Here is a 24,641-nt window from a genome sequence, read left to right on the forward strand (position 1 = left end):
CATAACTCACCTGTGAAGTTTGGCAAGGGGGTAATAGATACACAGCTTCTGATGTAATTCACAAAATTCCTTGTACGTCCTCTGTATTTCCATGTGTTGTCCATCATCTTCTCTGTACACTCTCAAAATGTAAACGTAGTACTTATCGGGGTCGTAACGCTTCCTATAACTCACCACTTCGACGTGTTTCAACCGGCCATCAGATTCCATGCTGCAAAAAAAAATCACTCTCATAAAACTACAAGTCCACTAGAAGAATCTAGCGAACCGAATGGGGGAGAATGATGCAACTAATCGGATAGACTCGTTCGGCCATATACAGGTTGTATTCGAAGGTGAGGCTTTTTTTTCAACAGAAGGTAGACCTGGTCAAAATGAAGCGTTTCACCAAAAATCACCTATACAAAACTTTCAAAATGACAAAGTTGAAAAAAATATTTAAAACGATTACTGAAATAGATCCTAATACGACCCTAGACCGTTTGTTAGCTGAATTATCGAAAAGCTGTGGGAAAAAACTTATCTCCTGATTCGACCATGTGATTTCGTTTGGGATATTGGCTCGTTCGATATTTAGGTACGTAGTAATGAAAATGGAAACTTAGGATTGCCGAATTGTTCTCATTATTTTTTAGTAACTTACACGATTTTATGAAATGGCTCGTTTCGATACCAACTGACAGAAGAGACTTAGGACACAAGTGTAAAAAATAGAATGATACTTCAAAATCTCACCAATAAAATTCGTCTAAATTATTCACGAATTTTTTCACAATGGGCATCACAATCTTCTTGTTCGAACATTCCAACAATCGTAGTAAAAATGGGATGAAATGGGGAAACATAATGGAACTTTTTCAACATAACTAACATAAGCACTTTCAAGAAACTGCCTCGATTTTCTACATTTTTTTTTCACCCTAAATTGCACGATACAACAATTATGATTCTCTCAAAAGTGACCTGATGCATCTAATCCGATGAACTTGGTACTGAACCATTCATTGTCCAGCCATATGTTTATGTTTTGTTTCGTTTTTGCGATGCCGGAGTCACCTTCCACAGTCCCGTACTTGAAATTCAATGAAATTTCGTCGAACTTCTAGGGGTTGTATCTCAGCCATCCTGAATATTTTATATAGAAAATTTTTGGTAAAATGATTTATTTCGATGACTTCTATCTTCAGTCGAAAAAACGCCTCACTTTTAGAAACAACCCTGTATTATTTTACTTCATCCGTTATCGTGAAAAGATCATTTCCAAAATATCTCACCTCATTTTCATCAAAATCTGCATTTATTTCAATATATGATTACTTTCTATCGCATCTCAATATTGCTATTTAGCAATATCTTTATGTCCAGAGCCTTGAGTTTATAGACCAGTGAATACCGGTTCATAAACACAAGCGATTAATGAATATTCGATAGAAGATCAGTGAAAAATGGCTCGTTAATCACTAGTGATTAACGTATATCATAATACACTTACGTGTATGTCTTGGGGACGAACGACAGCAGTGTGCCGTCGTTCTGTTCGGCAGTGAATTTCAACTGAGCCAAATTGTGGAGGAAAAAGTTGAACTGCGTGAACCAGGACTTCAGGGAGCTCTCTATGAGCCGAGCGAAGTAGGCGGCGGCCTCGGGATTGGACATCCTGGGCAGCAGGGCTTTGTGCAGGTAATTTACCGATTCCGTGGTCACGCCGCACATGCCCGACGACATCATCTGGAAGATCGGAAAACGGTGAAGAATTTAGGCGAAAAATGGCACCAAACGTCGACTTACCAACGTGAATATGTACAAGATCAGGTTGCCGTTCGCCCTCACTATGTTGAAGGCCTGACAGCAGAGGTCGACGAACTGGTGGAATTTTTCCGACGGTCTATCCCCTCCGTTTATCACGTAAGCCATGTCCGAGGTTAAGACGAACGGGGCGCGGTCCCTGAGGATGGTAAAATTATTAAGCTCATAACGCTTCTTGTAGTTGTTCCTCGCAACTCACCTTTTAAAATTGCCGAACATCTGAGCGTCGCCCAGGAATTTTCCAAAATCGATGTGGAAAAGGTGCCCAGAGGTTTTTAACATTATGTTATCGTTGTGCCTATCGCAAATGCCCAATATGTAGGTAACAACGCAATAACCGGCGCACGAGGCTGAAAAAATAGTAAAAATTGAGTAAGGCAAAGGATAGGATACGTTTTTTTGAATGATGGCGATTCAAGTTCATCTCTAGCCACCTGGTGGTGAAATTTCAAAACGCGACAAGTAGGTCACGTCAATCATTGACAGTTGTTCGTTTGAATGGTTAGAAGTTGCGCTTCTGGTTCGAGTTTAATGATAAATAATAACAAATTCGACAGTCTTGCCTTTTGGCTTCAACATATTACCAGTAAAATTCTCGACAGCTCTCCCGTACTCCAACTCCGAAGGGTTATACTTGGCCAACCATTCAGCAATTGGCTTATCTTTGAACGAACCCGTCAAACCATGTTCCACCTGAATTTTCCTCAAGGTCTCGGCGTTTTTAACCAACTCGATCATTCCTGGAAAAATTCAACACAATAATCCTCGAAATAAAAGTCTCAAAACTGTTACAATGCCAACCTTTCTTCTTCCCGGTGGGTATGCAGATGAACGAGACCATCTTCAGGTCAAGGCCGTGGTTCAGCCACATCTTGTCCATGATCCTGACCATCTGCAACGTGAGCATGTCCTGCTGCAGGTCGTCGCTGACCTTATAGATGGCGGGCACGATGGATCTGTCCGGGGCCAGGAAGTTTATCTTGAGGGGTAGCGCGTTTGACGAGAAATACGAGCAGGAATGTATGTGCACGCCGGCCACGCGCAGCGTCAGCGAGAGCGGCAGGCTGGTCTCGGCGTCTCTCAGGTTGGCGTCGACTGATTGCAGGGCCTGCTGCAGGTTGGCCTGCCTGTGCGAGTCTTTGGATTTCTGCACGTTCTCCGCGATGTCGTTCAGATTCTGAAAAGGTTTTTAACTTACGTTGAGTGTCGCTTGAACCAGCGAAGACCGCTGTAACGGAAATCGAGATACGATCTAGTTAGCCTAGACCAGTTCTATGCATTAAAAAAATATTGCGTTACCATAGCAACGAACAATAACTCATTAGAAGTGTCAGTTTGAAGTTTGAGGTTAAAAAAGTGAACCAGAGCTACGCAATAAATTAAAAGAAAGAAGATGTCCACCGAAATTGTGAAAATCGAAAAATTGGAGTATCGAGCCATCATCAAGTACCTGTATATGAAAGGGTTAAGAGGTAAACAGATTTACAAAGATATGCTTAATACCCTTGGTGATCAATGTCCTTCGTATGCGACCGTGAAAAATTGGACTGCAAGCTTCAAAAGAGGTAAATTTTCCATTGAAGTGATGACCGATCGAGAAGGCCAGTTTTTGTGTCAGTTCCCGACAATATCGATGCAGTTCATGACATGATTTTATCGAACCGTCGAATGGGGCTAAAACGGATATCTGAAGCACTGAATATTCCATACGAACGCGTTCATCAGTTCACGTCAATTTGGACATGAGAAAAGTTGCTGCAAGATGGATCACCAAATGTTTGAATGTTGACCAAAAGCGTGCAAGGGTAGAAGCATCGCGTTCGATCTGTGATCGATTTGAAAACGATGTAGACTTCTTAAACCGAATTGTTACCATGGATGAGACTTGGGTACATTTCTACGATCCAGAAACAAAGCAACAATCGATGGAATGGCGACACTCTGGTTCTCCAAGACCTAAGAAGTTTCGCGTCCAAAAATCTGCTGGAAAAGTTCTTGCTTCAGTTTTTTGGGATTGCCATGGAGTAATCATGATTGATTTTTTGGATAAGGGTAGAACAATAACCGGAGATAACTATTCGACATTACTGACCACTCTACGGGAATAAATTAAAGAGAAAAGACGCGGAAAGCTACCCCAAGGTGTTTTGTTTTTGCAGGACAACGCCCCAGCACACAAATCTCATGTTGCCATGCAAAAAATTTGTGATCTAGGGTTTGAATTACTAGAACACTCTCCTTATTCACCAGATTCGGCTCCATCCGACTATCATCTCTTTCCCCAACTGAAAAAAGTTTAAAAGGTAGTAAATTTTCTTCCAACAAGGAGGTAATAAAAGCTGTGGAGGTCTGGTTTGCAGAGAAAGAAGAAATATCTTTTTATAGGTCTAGAGACGTTGCAGGTTCGCTGTAATAAATGTATCCAATTAAGATTAGAATATGTTGAGTAATAAAATATTTCGACATTGAATTTTTGTTTGGTTCTATAGTAGGCTGAGAATTTTTCAATATATCCTCGTACATACTTTGACTAGAATTTGCTGAGATAAGAAACAATTCCTCAATGCCTCGCCGCATATCGCCAACAGTGCCCTGAGTACTAGCTTCATCCGTCTGTGGTACCTCGATTCCTTTATATTGATTTGATCCTTTTCGTTCATGTCCAGAGTGTTATTCTGAAAATATGCGGAATTTCGTTACGCACCAAACCATCGTAATTCAAAGATTTACCTGAGGCACAGAGCCGGGCAGTTTGTGGCTCAGCAACCAAAATAGGTAATGGGCGAATCTTGGAGACCTCAAACTGCGATCTAAGAGAAACTCGGCCAACGTGGAATTCTCGTACGTTTCGAATTTCAGTGCTACCACCAGCTGGGGCAGATAGTCGACCAAACCGTCAGTGCCCATGGTACTTATCCACTTGACAGCGCACTTTCGCACCTCGATATCGGGAAATCTACCAAATGAAGCAACACTTTAATCCGTAATCCTTCGAATTAATCATATTCTGTATAGTTGGGGAGCCCAAGGGGGAAATTCAGGATTTACTCGAGCTTGTGAGTTTGATATAAAGCCTGATGAGTACCTCTACCACAAATTATACCTGTATATAGGGGGAATTGTCTAAGACAGCCTGTCGAAATGGTAAAAACGATCATTGTACATACTCGAGCGTGTCAGATTAAGGGACGCTTAATTTTATTCCCCGTTGCACGACTGTGGCTTAACGGAATCTTAAGTAAGGGGCCCTTAAGTTTTTATATCTAGTGATATTTCAGTTTTTTATTTTGGTGCAACTTCATCCTAGTCCAATAAAGCCATTTCATTGGTTGGCCGGTTGCCGATGATCGTTGTCATTTCATTAACCTAACTTTATTGTCCTGTCAGTCGGTGTCAAGGATATTATTATAATATTATCAAAGAGTAACAACTTTTTGTTGTTGAATTAGCATTAATATTGATAATGATTGTCAAATAAAAGGTACCTGAGTTTATATAAGTACAACACTTTCTTTGTAAGGTCTTGTGTGAATTTGTTTTAATAATGTTGAAGAGGAACATGAAGAAAATATCCTTATTGCCCTTGTTAGTACGAATACGGTGAATGATTGCCAAGCAAGTGGTGGTAATTTACGAAGGGCACTCAACTTCTTAACAGAAGAAAAGAGTTTGTTGCTAACTATAGTATGATTTGTGACACCAAATTGAAAATTAAAAAACACTGATGGCATTACAATAAAGGCAAAAGAAAAGGCTTGGTATTCAGTGATGAATTCATTCAATTTTCAAAATCTATCAAAAATGGGAAGTTCTGCAGCCAGTTCAACAAATTATTTTAGGTTAGAATCCCGCCCTTAAATACCTAAGTGATCATTACAGGAGCGCTTAAATTTAAGTCTAGCTTTAGCCATTTAAATGTCACTTAACAGTTGGTGCAACGTAATTTAAGTTAAGGGTTCATTTTAAGGGTCACTTAACACTAAGTGCGTTTGGTGCAAACGGGTCTAAAAGAATTTGAATATGGACCTCCCACCAATCGAGTGATTCTAACCTCTCTAAGTCTATAGGAAGAAACAACTCACGTGGGCAACAACAACTGGAGAGACTGGATCGGACTGAGCGGCGTCCAGGCGTGCAGAATGCCGTGTAGATCTGGCAGACACGAGTACTCCCAGGAATGGGCGGCCAACAGGACTTTCGGAAGACAGTGCGGCAGGTGGTAGAGGTAGTGCCTCTTCTCCCACAACACCTCCCTTATATCGGGCGGGACCTTTTCCAGCATGTCCATCTCGTTGATGTCCAACAGCTGCTCCTGCGTCTGTTGGTCCAGGCTGCTAAAGTCGCCCTTCACGACCGAATACTCTGAATCGTCCAGGGTGGGATATCTGATCGCGACGGGACTGTTGACGTCGATGCCGATTATGGAATGGTCCGGATCGCAGTTGGATCCCGCCGGCGGGGCGGGGCCGTAAATGAAGTTCGACTCTTTGGGCCATATGGATAACAGCATACTGCCTTGCACCATAAAACTGAAACATCCAAAGGTTGGTTAGTAAGATTCGCCTAAAATTACAGATCTATCATGGCGGCGTATTCGTCGTCCGTCGATTTATCCACCCCTGACAGGACCACAGATTTTTATACTTCTATGGATTAAAGTTTCTATAACATAGGAGTCGCTTCGATCGCTAGGTTGATCGATAAGGGGTGGGGATTTAAGCGTCAATTCTAAATGAACAGCCTTATTTTAGGTTATGTGTCATCGTAATTTTTTCTGATGATTTTTCAATTACGTTTCTTCAAATCTATAAAAAATATGAATTTTCTGATTTATATGCAATAGAATTCACATTGAAAGGCGACAAAATTATCAGCTTTATTCATTCATAATAAATGACGAAATCAAATTCAAAAGGAATCACTGATAAAAAAAATGATACCAACATATATTTATCATTGTTTATTGAAAACAGAATATGTTAGTTGGTTTAATGTAATCTTCAAATTTATATACATTCGCAGCGAGGAGTAGAACATATCAAGACAACAAAAGTTAGCAATCTCAGATTTATCACTTATTAGAGTAGATTCTGTTTCCAATACTCAGCTGAGAACCGTTATAGACCATATATTATGCTATGCCAACAAAATTCTTCAAGAATATCCACTTCTGAACCATGTAGTTTTAGTGGTTGGATATTCTTATTCAGAAGAGTCCACTTCTCACGAGGGATTACAATTTCGATTTCGTTTATAATGAATTCATAATCTTGTTTGATATCTTCATCGCAAAATGCTCTTGACACACAAATTGATTCCGAGTCGATTCTTGAGGTAAGGTGTTTTCCAATTTTTCTATCAAAAATGCACTCTGAAATTTTATCTCTTCTCCTTTTCTTTCCGATGCCAAAACACTCTTACACTAGCGCACCCCTCAACATTTCACCATGGTCATTTGTTGTTCTCTCATCAAAAATCGAAAATAATAATATTCTTATCATCTGTCAACAGGAAGACAGTTTACTCAGCCAACTTCAACTAGTTTAAATCAAAATTTCGCCATCCCGTAATCGCCAGCGCGCCTATTGGCAAAAACATGAACTACCCTGTTGGTACATATTTTAGGGGACAAAAACTCTATGGTCTTAAAGCAGCGATCGATCTCCTCCTCTCTACTCTCGTACTCTCCATAGAGTAGGAGAACGATCGCTAGACCACAGATTGTTTGTCCCCTAAAATATGTACCAATAGGTAGTTCACGTTTTTGTCAATAGCCGCGCTGGCAATCACGGGATGGCGAAATTTTGATTTAAACTAGTTGAAGTTGGCTGAGTAAACTGTCTTCCTGTTGACAGATGATTAGAATATTATTATTTTCGATTTTTGATGAGAGAACAACAAATGACCATGGTGAAATGTTGAAGGGTGCGCTAGTGTAAGAGTGTTTTGGCATCGGAAAGAAAAGGAGAAGAGATAAAATTTCAGAGTGCATTTTTGATAGAAAATTGGAAAACACCTTACAACAAGAATCGACTCGGAATCAATTTGTGTGTCAAGAGCATTTTGCGATGAAGATATCAAACAAGATAATGGATTCATTATAAACGATATCGAAATTGTAATCCCTCGTGAGAAGTGGACTCTTCTGAATAAGAATATGTAACCAGTAAAACTACATGGTTCAGAAATGGATATTCTTGAAGAATTTTGTTGGCATAACATAATAAATGGTTTATAACGGTTCTCAGCTGAGTATTGGAAACAGAATCTACTCTAATAAGTGATAAATCTGAGATTGCTACCTTTTGTTGTCTTGATATGTTCTACTCCTCACTGCGAATGTATATAATTTTGAAGATTACATTAAACCAACTAACATATCCTGTTTTCAATAAACAATGATAAACATATGTAGTTATCATTTTTTCAATCAGTGATTCCTTTTGAATTTCATTGATTTCGTCATTTATTATGAATGAATAAAGCTCATTACTTAGTCCCCTTTACAATGTGAATTGTATTTCATTGCATATAAATCAGAAAATTCATATTTATTATAGATTTGAAGAAACGTATTTGAAAAATCATCGGAAAAAACTACGATGACATATAACCTAAAATAAAATGAAGGCTGTTCATTTCAAATTGTCACTTAAATCCCCACCCCTTACCGATCAACCTAGCGATCGCAGCGACACCTATTTTCCCCGTTTTGGAGGCACATTTTTAGTAAGTTTTCCATAAAAGCCGCTTACTCACCCATCGTAATCGAAGAGCTGAACTGAAGCCCAACCGATTTCCTCCTGTTTGAATCTCGGTTGGCTAGGGTCGTTATTTTCAGACTGCTCTTCAGTTCTTCCGTAAATCACGACCACCAGTCTCGACTCCCTCGACAAAGAACTGATAGGGACCTCGTCGAATGTTATCCTTGGAAAAATAGGATGAAAGAAGCGTATTCGGCGAAGAACGGTCTACGAATGAACTCACCATTGATCCAGGACTATCCTAGCTGGCCAGGAATGATCCTCGGTCTTCACGCACGGTAAAGATAGGATACATCTTTTAATAGGCTTCGTGCCGTGGTAGATTTGAGCGGCGGCAAGGTAAAAATCGTGCTTCCATTCGGCATTCGGTCGATAGATAGCGCATAACCTCATGGTTAAAGGAAACGATATCTCGTTCACGTTGGCAATTGCTGAAAGTTTTAAAATCTTAAATTACCTCACGCGAGACAAACGTAACACTTACGTTCTTTCGGTAAAAGGCTATTTTTCAATTTAAAGTCAACTCTAAACGCCGAACAATACATCTCTATCAAACTCAGCACCGCCACTTTAACCTTATTGCAACACTCGACGATTTCACTGAAAATGTTGCTATTCTAGAAAAAAAAAAAAGATGTTGTATCCTCAAAACATAACCTAACCTAACCTAAAAAAAATCTCACCGGTCTGATACTAAACGAATTGCAAGTTTGCGTCAAACAATCCACGGCCTCCATGATATCAATAGTACACAGACTACTCATCAAATTAATCACGTATTTAACCGATTGTATAACCTTGTTAGGTTGAAGATCCGACAATTTCGGGGAGTTCAAAGATACAATCAGCTCGGCCTGCTCCTCCAACTTCTTTATTTCACTTTCGAGAAATTCTGAAACAGAGTAAACGTCGTCGATTCAAACTCAACGCCTTTAAACTCACGTACCTAACACGATCCTCATGTTATCGTAGGTTATGTGTAGAGTTGGGTCCGTTGGGACTACGTCCTCGAAAGCGATGTGCTTATCTCTTTGGTCGTCTATTGGCTGAAACATTAAAAGCGTAAGTGATTCAAAACTTCCACCATTAAGGTGTTTACCGTTCTAGCGAAGGACTTATCCACCTTACTGTCTGGCAACAAGACCAGAAGCACGTCTTCTTCCAATTTGATACAGTTATGGACGTATTCGTAGTCTGAAAGAAGTGTGGTTGGGGCAAAATATTCATTGTAACCCCAAACTTTCAACGTGTAATTCATTTCAGAAGGGGCCTCTAGATCACAAGTGGCTTGTAAGGTTATGTGCTCTATACTTGAGGTAACTGCAAGAAGATCATTTACAAAAGAGCAATCATGCGAGAGCGACAAACTAACCATCACAGGTAAATATAAAAGGTTTATCAAAATCAGCACCATCGAAATCAGGGTGTATGCACAATTTAATACTGGTTCCTTCTCTATACTGATAGTTCACCATGGGACTTATAACAAAGCCCATATTTGTGTCTGGATCATTGTACCTGTACTTATCTGAAGTATTCATAAATGTATAAATCATTTTTACGTCTCACACATTTACTTACTTCTGACGTTTTGTACCATCTTGAAAAAGGCTAAAAGATCAGAGTCGGCGTCTTTAGCTATAGGATCAACTTGAGCTATGTTCTCTACCAAACTACTTTTCACCTGAAATGATAATCATGACAAAAGTAATACATGGCATCAACATAAGAAACGTCCAGTTAAACTTTTTTTAATATAAGTGTCACACATTTAACGATAGTTTACTTATCTTTATTTCAAATCTTGTAGTTTATTGGTTTGTTAATATTATTACTTTTTTGTTCTTATTTTAATGTCATGAAGAGTGTTCCAATCTTGAACTTACCTCTGCAATTTTGGCGGTTCTACCCTTATCTACTGTTTGAATGTGAGCCTGACTGGTCCTGACCGGAGAAGAATACAAACTTTCGGCTTTATTGACCGCGGCGTACATAGGATCGCAGAGACTGTTATTACCGGATCCTGTATAAATGAAATCGTATGGATCATATTCATCATAGACGCTGCCACAAACCGACGTCGAGTCATCTAGGCAAAAACAAAAATGTTAATTCGTTTGGACCGTCGCAAGTGTTCAATTTGACCCTCTCGCGCATGCTCATCGAAGGTAAATACGAAAAATTGAGGCTGGTTAGGTGGAGTACCTGGGCATTCTGGACTGATCGTTCTGAACGTGTTGCTGTAATCATTTGAGCTCAGAATAGGGTCGAACTCTTGTAATATGCTAACTCTGACGCTGTTGTTGTCCAAATTCAGCGAGGCCAGATCTATGAGATTCTCTATGTTTTTCCGCCTCTGCGCCTTGACATTGGAAGACAATGAAGATGGTAAGGCGATTGGCGGCGGCGTCCTACGCTGGTTTTTGGGCGGTAGGGTAGGCGGAATCTGTAAGAAAGAGGTTAAATGAGGTTATGTGTCGCTGGATCAACAAAATACGGGTACCATATGTATATAGGACAAAACTTCTTTGGGTGTACTTTTCTTCATTACAGAAAGGTCCCAGTTGATTATTATTTGAATAAAAGCATACATGTTTTATGTGAAAGAACTAGTCTACGACCAGTCGATATATTTTATAAGCAGAATTATCAAGCTTTGAGTTCAAGATTCGAGAAACTGAAGATTTTAAAACAATCGACATACGGGTTTTCCCTATTGTCTGTGCCATTTCTTCCAGATTTCATTGAAAGAATAAGCGATAATGTTTCGATAATTTATCCTAATTATTCTTATCTCAAATTCAGTATCAGTTCTAATATGTATCTAATTATTTTGCGCTAAATCCTTTTCCTATCCATCATTGCCGTGCTATTTTGTTGAAGTTGAAGCAAGACGCGATCTTACAAATGCTGTTGTTCTTGTCACACTTGATCCTACACCTTTCTAAACTACACAATTGATAGAAGGATGCTTCCACTTTTTCCATTTATTCAAGGAATGAACTACCCGTATGGGCTGACAGCTGTTTCATTGAGTCAAATGTTACTTATGTTCTTCATTGAGCTTTTGAGATCGCAGAATATCTTGAAATTATGCTACTAAAACGACCATAACCTACCCTAAGTCGATTCAACAGATTACAAATTGTTTAAAATTCAAACAAGGAACTCTTTTTGAAAGATGAAAAAATAATTTTAACTATCACATTATTGGAGTAAAGGAGAGCTTCATGCCACCAATCTAACAATTCTCAACAAATTCAGAACAAATGGGAATTCCAAACAAAAAAAAATCAATATAGATATAAATTCCTCACATTCCATAATACCTCATTTTAACGGTCAATCAAAGTCTTATCGTTCGTTCAAGGCGGTCAGTGAAATAACCCAATAAAAACTTGAAATACTTCCCGATTGTGGAACGTTGTAAGACCTCTTCGTCCTACAGGACAGATTTCCCATCTTATGTCTGGGACACGACGGCATTTCCACGGAAAACACTTAGAAACTAATGCGCGAACCGACGATAAAGTTTTCCCAGCCACTTGGAAAATGAGTAATGTATTAGGATTATTGTGTGTAAGAACAGGCTAAGCAGGAACATTATCGCTAAGCGATTGGTACCGGGGCGAGTGTCAAAGAAATAAACTAGAGGAGCCATTATTGTAACGATCAGGGCTCAGAAATATCGTTGCTGCTTGTTGAACAAAACTTTTCTCTTATTCTGAAAGGTGAATAACTTCAGTTTTATAAGAGAAACAGAGAACAAGAAATTTCTATGGTTATCATGCATTCCACAACTAAGAAGGAGCAGAAAGGAATGATCGTAGATGAATTTGAGAGGCAGTATGTGCTGAGAAAAATCCAAAACCGAAATCAATTCGAAATGAACCGCGCTGACAAGTCAAATTTCGTCACCCCTATTCAGCAATCTCATTGGTTTACAGAAATTCAACTGACGTTGACGTTCCTTCAAATATCGCAATCGATGACACATGATCACAGAACAACGTGGGTGGACAACGCAAAAATTACCAGTTGATTTATCTCGAATTTGAAGAATCGATCGTGATCGACCTGTATAATCGATAACCTTATCGGGAAAATACTTTATTATCTGAACTCACCAATCCTCCCAACTGATGCAATTTAATTATGTTGCAAAATTCACAATAAATTCAGACAATATTAGGATTAAAAGCGCATAAAAGTAGATCGGAGTCGAATAAATCTCACCAATGAAGGAATATTTCACAAACTTAGATAGCGCAAGTGCACGTGTTTAGAGATAACAGGTAATCTACGGTTTCCTGAAATGAATTGGAAAATATCGATAGATTATCGATCTATTTATTTTTTATAGATTTGAGTGGGATTTGTGAGTGGATTCATTCGCGTAAGAATTACGCAATACGGGATGGAGTGTCAACCGGCAATATTATGTATCTGGCTAAAACGTTAGGAAATTATCTGGAAAAATATAAATAAGGAATTTTCTTGTAACCTGAAAAAATCATTAGTGTAAGTGATCATTTGCATCAGTGAAGTGTAATAAACTGTTTTCTCGTGGCTGAATGCTGAGGATCTGAATATTTTTAGGGTGAATGTAAACATATACGAATTTTTATTGTCGAAATTAATTTTTGAGCAAAAACCGAGAATTTCTTGAATATCCGGCTTTTTCGTAATTTCAACATTAGATTCGCTTCGAGTTTGAACATAATTTCTATGTTTAGTCACTGTCATTGGTTTACGTAAGTAGAAACAGGTCCTTTACGGGCCTACATCCAAGAAGAAATCTGCATAAATCTGAATATAACTCGTTTTCTCTCCATCATTTGAAATTCAAATTTTTGAAATTTCGACCGGAATTATACAAACCATAGAAACAAAAATTGATTCTTCTGTGGTTAACTCACATAACCTATGAAAATCTTGGAACATAGATCCAAGTACATCGAAGTTGTCAAAATATATGGAAAAAATTCAATTTTTAAAAGTTGATATCTCCTAAACCACAAGCTTGCAAGTGTTGAGGCTTGTGGCAAATGATTTCTCATGAACAACCGCATCTACAAAAAAATTACGAACCTAAGCGATCACTGCCCAGCCAATGTTAATTCTACCATTTGTTTCTTTCATCAGAATACAAAGCAAATAGTCATAGATCCCAAGTTCTCTTCCTTCAAAAATGTATGAGTTATAAAGCGAATAAATCAGAATGAAAAGCTTCTCCTTTAGTCGTTTTTAGAAAAAATGTTCTTTCTCCTGCTTACCAAATTTACTGCTTCAGTCACGTCTGTCGCAAGATTTTTATGCAAAGATATCTGCGAAGTGGGTGAAGGAGCCTGAAACGGAGATCCGGGGGATATGCCCAGGTTTGTTGGCAAGATATTTTGTTGAAACCTGTTCTGCTGAGAGAATGGAGAGACGTTCAGGACATTATGTAGCATGTTGCTATTTGACACAGCTTTATCACTTTGTAGGAAGATGTTGTTTGTTCCAGAACCATAAGGCGATTGTCCAATAGTGTTTGTGTAGTGAGATGTACTTTTTTGGTGTTGTACTAATTGACCTTGGTAAGGTTGATAGAAAGGTGAATGTTGTGAAAAGTTCAGCGGTGAAATTGTGTTGACATTTGTATTTGAATTTATCACAGGGCAATATGTTGTTTGGGATATACTGACTGGAGTAGATAGATTATGGTTGTATCTGAAAATATACAATAAACGATGAAATACCTTGGTGAGCTCTTTGAAGTGTTAATTTACTCACTGTTGCAAGCTACATATATCCAAAAGGTTCGAAGATTTTGAGGGGGGACTAGAAAATGAAATCAGATCTGGCATATCACTACTAGAAGAACCACTGCTTTTTCTCTGTGACGATGGTGGTGGTGCCAGCAGAGAATTATTCTGATTTGATACAGAGGTTCCTGGTCTTGGTCTGGATTTAGATTGGCGCCTATCACAATCAGTTTCAGATACAGAAGCAGCTCTGTTCACTAAAATATGAATTGAATGAAACATTTCTGAATACCTGCTTTCACAACAGGTTTGACATTACCTGGGACATTTTTTGGAGGTCTAGAAATAATTTTGTTTCTTTCTTGTGATATCTTATTCTGTCTGAATTGCTCTAAAGCTAAAGACTCCAAACTTAACGCTTGAGCCCTTTCCAAGTCCTCCTGATACTTTTTATCCCAATCAATTTGCTGTGCCATATTTAACTATGGTCAAACGAATAATTCAAGGTACAGTTTAAATATTCAGGATTTCATAATTAAAAATGGTCATGTTCAGATATGTGTTATAAACTTGAAGAAGTAAATTGTTATCATTTCAACATTAACATTAACCTAAAAATCATTTGACAACATCAAAATCTGACGCTACAGGCATGTGTTCCGAAAATGTACTTCATCTTGATGTTGTGGCCTCAGCCTCCACGAAAAAGTTTAATATTTTTCTGTGGTTGAAAATAAATTTAAGAAGAATTTTGATTCTATGATAAAAGTAGTATCTCTGTGCCTTAACCTCTTTCTGCAGGGACAAAATAATCAGTAAATTTAGATTGAATCATAATGGTTTCTTCATTAATTTCTCGATTGACAAATTCTATTCACAAACTTGAGCAAACTCTTCATTGCTTTTTGGGATTGAATCGAAAATTTCCCCCTGATGCATTCAACTTGGCTGTTGTAGGAATCGAGAGAGCTGCACCTCGAAAACAATTTTCTTTGAAAGATATTATAGGAGATGGATTTTTATGGGCTGTTCCTAAACATAGGAGAACTATTGAAAAGAGACTCAAAAGAAAATTTGGCAATCCTTTCTATCACTTGAAAATTTTAGTGCCAAAAACCAATATACGAGTTTGTAACACATGCGGAGATCACCATGAAATAGGAATTCTATGCCCGACATGCTACAACAGAATAATGAAAGAAACCAAAGAAATGCGTAAAGCAATCAAGGAAAAGCTTGGATTGCAGCCTGTTGAAAAAGAAGTCGTAGTATTGTACGAGAATGAAAAAAGCACACTGGAAGGGGAATTTGAAGGCCAGCCAATCGTTGAAATGAAAAAGCCTAGGCCTCCATGGTTCAGCAAGAATCTTTTGCAACAAACTACTCAGCAACCAGCCACTACAAAAGATGTTGAACCATCTGGTTTGAGCTAAATAAATGTTGGTGAAAATGTCGCTGTATTCTGTAATGCAAATATATAATCAAGCTAGCTTCCATTTCATTCTCTACTTAAATCAAATGAAGTAAAATACATGCACTTTCTCTTTTCGAGAGATTTCATTGCTTAGAATTGAAGTATTGTTGAATCCCTGTTGCTGAGGGATCAATAACCTAAATTTTTTAGCAATACAAAATTATTCTAATGTTTATTAAGTTGATATCTACTCTACTTTTTTCGTAGGTTTGCTTTTAGGGTTACCATAACAACGCCAGTGTATGAAATGTGACAAATAAGAATTAATCATAAAATTACAATATTAGTGATTTTTCTATTCTATGTAATTCCGATCATTCTATGGAAATTTTGACAGCTTTGAAACAAAACCAAATTCAGAGATGTCACCTAAAAATTCGCGATTTTGGTTAGCGTCATCTTTGACAATTTTTTAAAAATATGAGACGTCTTCTGAGAACCCCCAAACCCGTATCGCAAATGAAGTAAAATTCTTCCCCTTTCACGTGGTAGTCTTGGATCATGTCCACGAATCCTGAGTGAATAGCTGCGTCTCTACTTCCACGACCACCTTTCGATCGAACTGGAGATCACCTAAAAATTCTCAATTTTGGTGTCATCTTTGACAATTTTTTAAAAATATAAGACGTCTTCCGAGAACCTCCAAACCCGTATCGCAAATTAAGTAAAATTCTTCCCCTTTCACATGGTACTCTTGGATCATGTCCACGAATCCTGAGTAAATAGCTGCGTCCAAACTTCCACGACCACCTTTCGATCGAATTGGAGATCACGTGATCAAGTTGTTTCAGTAGAAATGAACAAACTACTCATCAGACACCAATTTAATACTCGTACTGCACATAACGAAGAGAACAATTTGCGTACACATCTACTGCTACAACGTTTAAATTCAAGGAGTAGATATTAAACACTGAATAATTGTTGGATTTGTAATTAAATAACTCATCAATAACTTTTGAATTGGTGTTTAAACAAAACATATCACAAGTGCCTTCAACAATTCATTTATAAGAATATGAAAAAGTTTAAAAATTCAGTTACAGAAAATTTCTCGCGGAAGAGAATGAGTATAATTGAAATAAAGCACCACGTATTTTAAACGATTTATCAACATCTTTTACTTCCTAATACTATACAAAAATTTCAATTGTATAAGGCAGATGTGCACTCCACAATTTCTCACAGATGACCACTTTATCTTGTAAAAATCATTTCAATATACATAAAATATACATACTCGATAAATCAAATCTCAACATCAGAACTGTTCAGAAAAATTAGAACTAAAAACGACAATGCATTCCAAAAATGAGACGTTTTCGAACATTCACGAAAAATTAATACAAGTCCTACTACTTAAGTGCACTTTTTTATAATACTCAGCAAGTCTAATCTCTACCTAGCACATCGATTTCGTACATTTGGTTTGTCTCACTACGTGACGCGTCGGGCATAGTTTTTGGTTCGACCCGAGGCAGTTCAGATTCTAAACATCGATTTAATACTTTTTTTGCAACTAAGTTCATGTTCCTCCGTTCTAATTTTCACTGAATAACATGCAATAGCTTAGCGAAATATATTTTTGGTAGTATATAAACTTCATATATAAATAAAAGGGAATAATTACTAATCTTAGTATCTTTTATAATACAATTCTTATAAAAATAATAAAGTTCTGCACATTTGATATCATAATTCCTCATTGTCACATTTCAATTTTTCGAATATCATGTGTTAGGTTAGGTTTAGCGCCTCGTGGGGATGAGTGGAGGAGGAAGCGCGCCAGGTCCTGGCCTGTTTGGAGGCATGGGGGGAGGGGCACCTGCACCCGGTCGGCTAGGGATGATAGGAACTGGTCTGTTTGTCGAGGGAGGCGGTGGGGGTGCCCTAGAAGCCACAGACGAGATGGCTGGAGGTGCTTTCCTAACCCCACCGGGACTGGGTGGTGACAGCCTTGGGTTAACAACACTCCCCAACCAATCGTTCTTAACCGGCGGTGGTACGGGGGTAGAAACCGTCGCCATGGAGATATCACCGATGATCCTCAGGGCCTCCTTACAAGCGTGATACATCTTGATCATCTCCTCACGTTTCTGAGCCTCGTGGGGGGCCTCTTCCATCAGTTGCGACTGGTCCCCGCTGGCGTAGATGTGGGCCAACAGTTCCCCGTTTATGAAGTCCTTGCAGTCGTTGATGATCATGTACATGATGGTCTTCGGCACCAGGTCCTTGGTCGTCTTGGTCACTATTTTCATGTAGCTATCGACCAGGTTCCGGATGGTCTCCACCTGTCTCTCCAGTTGGGGGTCCATGGAACTGGTGATGTTCTCGCCCGGATTGTCCTGGTTCTCTGGCTCGGCCTGTTTCTCCGGGTAGACGCCGGCGCGCAAGAACGACGCCTTCCAGGAGTCCACCTCGTCTACCGTCTCGCAGCTCAGCTCGAGCTGCTTGAAATCCTTGTACACGTTCCTGCCCTCCGGGTTGAAGAGGGCGAACATGTGCCGTCTCGACATGAAACCTAAAAGTTTTGAGCGGTTGTGAACGTAGGATTGGGTAGATAGAAGCGGAATGTAATGCTAAAAGGTCCGTGAATGGGAGAAATTTCGAATAAATCTATCTAAACAGTCGCTTCGTTATAAAAAATGCCAACTGGATCCTTTATTAGTAGAGTTAAAATATAAGGCTTGTTCGTAGAGTGGTTCACAACGGTTGTGAACTGTACGGAGCAAGCGCAAAATGATTTTCTTCACCCAAAAATGGAATTGCGCTTGCTCTGTACAGTTCACAACCGTTGTGAGCCACTCTACGAACAAACCTATAGGTTTCTACTTCATCGTAGATGAGCAGATTTGATAAGTTTCCATGCTAGACATGCAAAACCAGAGGACCACACACCAATAACGATATTTTCATCCACTGAGGCATGTAAAGTAACCAGCCTAAGAAAATTTTTTGACTGGTCCACTAGCGGTCTCTTCCTTATGCATAATCAAGTGTGAGGTGATGCAATGTCATTTCTTTTAAAAAAACCGAGTTGCCATATCGATTTTTAAACAGTCTATTTCGCCATCTTGCTTACAAACCTTGGTATAAAATCGTTTTCCACTTCTGTTTTTTTTTTATTGTTCAATGAATGATTTCTACCGAATATCAACTTCAATTTTTGAGCAGTATATAAATAAATCTATACACCTCGAAACGCTATCTTCATGGCAAAGTAAATGAAGAGGTTTCAATAAAATCAAATATGAAATTTATAACGTAATAGATTAAGGAAAGTAACTGCTCGATTTCAAAACATGCCAAGCAAGTTTACATGAAACCTAAACGAAATATCATCGTCCAATAGTTAGTACTCCGCAAAACATCCTTCAAATTCATTAGTAGATTTAAGATATACGTCTACCGTTAAAAGAAAAGAACTAGAAAAAGGATAAAGATGAAACTTTTAAACTTAACGGTAGAATACAAAGCATCGATGCAACATTCCTGCGACGCGTGAAAACCTAAAACAAAAACGTGAATCTTGCACCGTTTATCTACAGACCCGACCAGAAAGCTACAAACCATCATCCAATAGGGTATATTCAAAGGGAGAAGCGGAAAATTGTTGTTAGGCTTTTTCTCAACTTGTCAGCATCAACCTATACACACTTACCCGAGTAAAACATGGATAAAGTTCGGGGATGTTGACGAATCATTGTATTATTATTCCCAAATGTGTCAGTATCTGCTAAAAAGTTCTTAGATGTAGAGAATAATCGATATGGAACCGAATTCGGTAGTTTGCACTCCAATTAATGGAAGACAATCACACCATGAAATTAAATTTGCCGTATTTGTGTCTTCAATATTTTCCAATAATTGTTTAATAACGAATATATTTATTTTCTTCCATTCAAAATATATATTTTTTGAATTTTTCAAAGATAAACTCATCAATAAGTGCATATATGCTGGTTTATCATGCATTGTTTTGCTTGCGAATGAATCCCAAGGTTTTGTGCACTTCCTCTCCTTGATTAAGTCAACTTCCAACGATTCAGAAGTCTGATCAAACTATTCAGGCTTTTATTCGGTCAAGAACACGTACAGAAGATGTTTATTCAAGAATTACCATAAAGGAACACAATAATTCATATAATAAGAACAGAACAAACTAAGACATAACCAGAGTGATGGTATGAGGATGAAATAAAAAAAATATTAAACAATTTACCTACCATATTGCATATCGTCGAAAATATCCGAAAGAATCGTACTTTTCCGCCTATTTCTACCTATAAAACATGTTAGTAAAGAAGTAAAAAAGATCTGTAATACTCCAATAAACCTTGGACAACGACAAGTACAACATATAACAAAAAAAGACATGAGATCCTGAAAAATGGGTATCGATGAATGAAAACTAGCACACATGGCAACTGAATACCCTAGTAGTTTTATTATTTTCCCAACCCTTTCAATGATGATGGGTATAAATGGCCAAACCCCTCTTTGATTCTTCGACAACGTAGCGATAAATCGATTATGATAGCTCAAACAAAACAAGATGATGACTAATGGTTGACATATCTTGATCATTGTGCTTTTTACATATTATTAAGTAGAAAAATAAGTGAATAAACAAATCAAATAGTCAAAGGGCTGAAAATCCACAAAGCATGATGCAATAATTTAACATTCTCTCATCTACCACCGAAAATGTTTAAAATTTCTCAAGTACAGCTGCATACACCCACTTTAAATCATTCAGTACAGGGATAACTTTATACTTTACTTATTAAAAGCCTCCGCCACCTTCTTCAATGATTCGTTAACTTAATATAAAGAAAAATAGGGATAAACGCATCGAAAGGAGTTGGACTGATAGAAGTATACATTCACAGTATGCCTTGGCATAGAGAAAGTGACGACATCGAAGGAGAATGGCGAGATACCGGTTTCGCTCTTATTCGAGGTCATCAGTACCGTAAACCCATTTTAATGCGAAATAGGGCTTCACTAATACAACAAGCAACAGATAATGCGCCAATGCGAATTTATGATGTATCCCCCCGGCAAATCGTTACCTACCTTGCTCGACGTCCCTGAGTTTCAACCCGTCCAGGGGCAGCATGAATTTCTTCTCCCTCTCGTCCTCGTCCTTGTACCAGGAGATGCTCTCGGCCGTGAGCACGAACCAATAGTCCCTGGAGCCCCCTTTCATGATCCCCAAGTTGTGTATGCACATGTAACCCTTACGGATGACCTGATTTCCTAACGCGCCGTGCGTCCCAGTCTTGGTGGCGCTCTCCGATTGGCTCTGAGCGTTGGCGAAGCCGATGAAGTCCTCGTGGTTCGTGTTCATGTAGGCCAGCTCGCAGTCGATGAGGAGGCAAATCTGGTCCTTGCACCTCTGCTCCCTCTGTCTTATCTGGGTGGTTATTATACGTTCCACTTCTTCTTTTAAACGCGGATAAGCCATCATTTTTTCGGCGCAGTTCCTAACGACGTTTGACAGTTCGGTGACCACCAGATCCACGCATTTCAAGCTGGGTTCCTTCAGGCGACTTATCTGTTTTTTCACTATAGCCTCGAAAGCCATGTCGGGCGTGAACAGGCCTACCCTGATCCCGTGTATGTTTCTGATAGCGAAGGCTATCTCCCTGCGTAACTCCTTCTCGTCGAACTCCATCTTGACTATCTCGAAAGGGAATCTCTCGTGGAACAAACGATTTATCTTAGCACCGCCAGAGAGTTCGTTAGTGTTTATTTGTGCTGATCCCGAACCCTCTATGGTCCTCTCAAAATCTGTCGTTAATTGTTGCACCATCTGAAGCATGGCCTTGGTTTTGATGGCCGGATCGTCAGGCCTGAAGTTCTTAAACTGTTCGACATCTTTCTCGAGGGTTAGTAGTTGTTTCTGCAACTTATCCCTGAGTCCGGGTAGGGTGTCCCTTATGTGATTGGTGAGTTGCTGGTTCAGCGCCCTCTGGAGGTACGGCGTACCGAGCCTGTCGGCCAAATGTCTATAGGACGGGTGACTGAGGAAGAACTTCCTTTCGGCAGCAAGGGCTGCGTTTATATCCTTCCTCCCATCGATATCCTTCTGAGACCGATTGACCACTCCGATATATCCTCTCCGAAGGGGCAGCAACTTATTCTCCAGTATATCCCTAGCATCCGTCCCTTCGTCCATCAAATCCAACTTCGTTATAACACCGATAGTCCTAATCCCTTGAGGATCGACTTCTTTAGACAATTTAAGGGCGTCGGAATTCGCTAAATCGGTATTGGCAGGCGTCACTGCGAGTATGAGACAGGATTCCCTCTTTATAAACTGCAGTATCATAGAACGTATCTGTTGCTCGATATCGATCGGTTGATCTCCAATCGGTACTTTGGTGAGACCGGGCAGGTCGATTAGGGTTAAATTCAGTACATTAGGGGAGTACACCCTCAAGTTAATAGGAATGTTAGAGATACCCTTATTGTTACCGGTCACTCTGTCGGTTTCTGCCTCGATTTCCCTGCGTACCTCGTCGAAATCCACAAATTTCTTCCCTTTGCAATGGAGGAACTCCGCATATTCCGTGTTGCTGTTTATCAATTGTAGGATTAAGGGCCGGCGGGTCACTATGCCCGAACCTCTGGGCAGGAAGTCCCTGCCTACGAAATTTTCAAGGACCGAACTTTTGCCAGCCGACTGACCACCTACTACGGCGATCTGGGGGAGGTCGAGTGTTAAGTGGACCCCTAACTGTGTGAAGGCATCCTGTAATTTATTCACTACGGGAATTAGTTGCTCTAAACCTGGATTACCGGCCATGCTTCTATTCACAAATTATCAGAAATAGATGACGAGCTGGTAATATGTTCTGTTTACTGCCCAATCTGAAAATTAAAAGGTGGGTTGGGTAACAACTCCTAGACACTCCTTAATTTCGACATGTAAATAATAAAATGAAAAAATTTTCAAGGCAATTATGACCTTTGGGACAGTTTGCTAGTAGTTCGTTCTCTTTTTCAATAATCCTAGGAATAAACGGAAAACTCGCGATACTATCTCAGAAATTGGAATGAACATGATATCATGAAAGATTTTCAGGAAATCAACAAATAACAAAGAAATCATTGTGAATGTCCCAAGGTTGGCCTTTAACTTCTAAACACAATAAACTATACTGAATGAGGATATTAGTCAGAAAAATCCTGCGGACTCGTTTATTTCATTAATTCAAATATGTACTTTGATATTTCGTTTACTCACCTCCCCAGACTAGATTACACAAATATTTTTCCTATCAGATAATTGAAATTCCTAAATGATCTATAATTTGGAATGTTGAACTTAGCTTATATTTCGTAAAAAACTCAGCATTATTTTTCATAATACCTAAATAATTACTTATGATTTTCCACCTAAAAATTATGGGTAATCAATTTCACAAGAAACAAAACTTCATTTTCCACTGATTACATACTTCAAAGTAGAACTTCAAAACAAGTCTTACTTCATTTTTTTATTGCATTGCAAAAGTAGAAACTTATAGTGTTGTAAACAATATAATATTTTTCGGTCTAATTAATCTGTTTGTGTGCTAATTAACGAAATTTTCAGCGTAATTGACAAAAAATTATTAATGATCTGGGATGACCATTCTAGCTCTATGGCTTAACCTAACAAAAAACAAAAGGATGTCCATAGATTTGTTATTTCTGCCCAGTCTACTCTCTAATCTATGGTCTATGAGGATGTCCTCTCGGTGTAAGTTTGTGAACGCAACCCTACGGTATTTCTATGCAAACCAAAATTCCACAGAACACTGTAATCAGTGTTACATTCTGTGATCATAAGAAATATTTTGAAAATCGGAAAATGTTCACAGCAGAACTGATCGATTTCAAAATAGTTTACAATGTCCTAAAAGGTGTAAATATGCATGAGGTAGATGAATTTCATGGAAACTTCAGTGGACAATGACGAGATATTCATATTTTTTCAGTATGCAATTCTTAAACCAATGGAAGAGGGTCTCAAATTAACTTTGGAAGAAATGAAATGTACCGAAACCTCAGTTTATTTTCCATGCAACATGTTCTCAACCTATGAATTAGATTCGAATGATGACATATCATTTAAAATTAATTTGAAAGTTTTCACCGAATGCTTGAATATATTTGGTGACGATGGAAATCCAAGTTTAAAACTAAGTTATAGAAATTTGGGAGCACCACTTTCTCTAGTGTGTGTGTAAATGTCCGAAAACTTTGAAGGCAACTCTATTGCTTTTTAATTTCAGAATGAAGCATTTGGAAGAGAATATAATTGTTGATTGCGAGATCAAGACGTTTTCTACAGACGACTTTCAGAACATCTCATTGGCTGAAGAATGCAACTTGAATAAAATGGTAGTGAATGCCAATATTTTCCAAGAATTGTTATATAGGCTAGATAATTCAGCAGATGAAGTCAATATTAAATTATCGCCCGATCCTCCCTATTTTACTCTCACGGCCACAGGGAGAGCTGTAAGTAAATCAGTTTCGATTTTCCTACACTTTTCAAAGTTGATTCGTTGTAGGGAGAATCGATAGTCACCATTTCGAAGAATTCTGAAGAAGTTTCTTTGTATCAGTGCCAGAAAGAGACGCAAGCTCAGTATCTCTTCACCAATCTCAAGCAACTCCTGAAAGTATTGGGTTATTCAAGTAAAATCTCCATATCGATGGGGGAGACGGGTCTATTGGGAATACAGCTCGTTATAAATTCTGATGAAAAACAGATGTATGTTGAATATTACGTCACATCACTTGTTACTGATTAAAAACACTTTCGCCCATTCATTTTGTTTTCTTGCATCC

General features: G+C 38.7%; 4 protein-coding genes and 1 long non-coding RNA gene across 7 annotated transcripts; 3 read left to right on the forward strand and 2 right to left on the reverse strand.

The window, feature by feature from the left end:
- Positions 1-6: 6 nt before the first annotated feature.
- On the reverse strand, positions 7-14,937 carry LOC123318763 (phosphatidylinositol 4-phosphate 3-kinase C2 domain-containing subunit alpha). The gene is made up of 22 exons (XM_044905495.1): positions 14,637-14,937; positions 14,346-14,574; positions 13,847-14,282; positions 10,776-11,016; positions 10,457-10,659; positions 10,152-10,254; positions 9,943-10,098; positions 9,670-9,890; positions 9,517-9,616; positions 9,254-9,462; positions 9,055-9,187; positions 8,794-9,001; positions 8,566-8,733; positions 5,889-6,335; positions 4,537-4,762; positions 4,332-4,481; positions 2,608-2,983; positions 2,391-2,546; positions 2,006-2,156; positions 1,789-1,945; positions 1,493-1,728; positions 7-211 (listed from the first exon to the last, which is right to left on the reverse strand). The coding sequence occupies exons 1-22, from the start codon at positions 14,791-14,793 to the stop codon at positions 7-9; spliced, it is 4,668 nt and encodes a 1,555-aa protein (XP_044761430.1). The 5' UTR covers positions 14,794-14,937.
- LOC123318769 lies at positions 12,704-13,802 on the forward strand. The gene is made up of 2 exons (XR_006538393.1): positions 12,704-12,865; positions 12,934-13,802. It is a non-coding gene; the product is annotated as an uncharacterized LOC123318769 (long non-coding RNA).
- A 145-nt stretch (positions 14,938-15,082) lies between the features above and the next one.
- LOC123318768 (39S ribosomal protein L32, mitochondrial) lies at positions 15,083-15,807 on the forward strand. Its single transcript, XM_044905503.1, has one exon. It carries the CDS (start codon positions 15,154-15,156, stop codon positions 15,748-15,750), a length of 597 nt encoding a protein of 198 aa, XP_044761438.1. The 5' UTR covers positions 15,083-15,153; the 3' UTR covers positions 15,751-15,807.
- Positions 15,808-16,709: 902 nt separating this feature from the next.
- Positions 16,710-23,453, reverse strand: LOC123318764 (dynamin-like). Of its 3 annotated transcripts, none has more exons than XM_044905497.1 (5): positions 23,291-23,453; positions 23,047-23,198; positions 20,871-22,670; positions 20,018-20,074; positions 16,710-18,312 (listed from the first exon to the last, which is right to left on the reverse strand). In XM_044905497.1, the coding sequence occupies exons 3-5, from the start codon at positions 22,603-22,605 to the stop codon at positions 17,540-17,542; spliced, it is 2,565 nt and encodes an 854-aa protein (XP_044761432.1). In that variant the 5' UTR covers positions 22,606-22,670; positions 23,047-23,198; positions 23,291-23,453; the 3' UTR covers positions 16,710-17,539. The 3 variants fall into 3 exon arrangements, with proteins under 3 accessions (XP_044761432.1, XP_044761431.1, XP_044761433.1); XM_044905496.1 differs by having other exon boundaries at positions 23,261-23,453; XM_044905498.1 differs by lacking the exon at positions 20,018-20,074 and having other exon boundaries at positions 23,261-23,453.
- A 130-nt stretch (positions 23,454-23,583) lies between these two features.
- Positions 23,584-24,617, forward strand: LOC123318767 (cell cycle checkpoint protein RAD1-like). Its single transcript, XM_044905502.1, has 4 exons — positions 23,584-23,724; positions 23,783-24,024; positions 24,080-24,308; positions 24,362-24,617. Exons 1-4 carry the CDS (start codon positions 23,656-23,658, stop codon positions 24,602-24,604), a joined length of 783 nt encoding a protein of 260 aa, XP_044761437.1. The 5' UTR covers positions 23,584-23,655; the 3' UTR covers positions 24,605-24,617.
- Positions 24,618-24,641: the final 24 nt, after the last annotated feature.

The sequence above is a fragment of the Coccinella septempunctata genome, chromosome 8 (genome assembly GCF_907165205.1).
Source record: "Coccinella septempunctata chromosome 8, icCocSept1.1, whole genome shotgun sequence".
NCBI lineage: Eukaryota > Metazoa > Arthropoda > Insecta > Coleoptera > Coccinellidae > Coccinella > Coccinella septempunctata.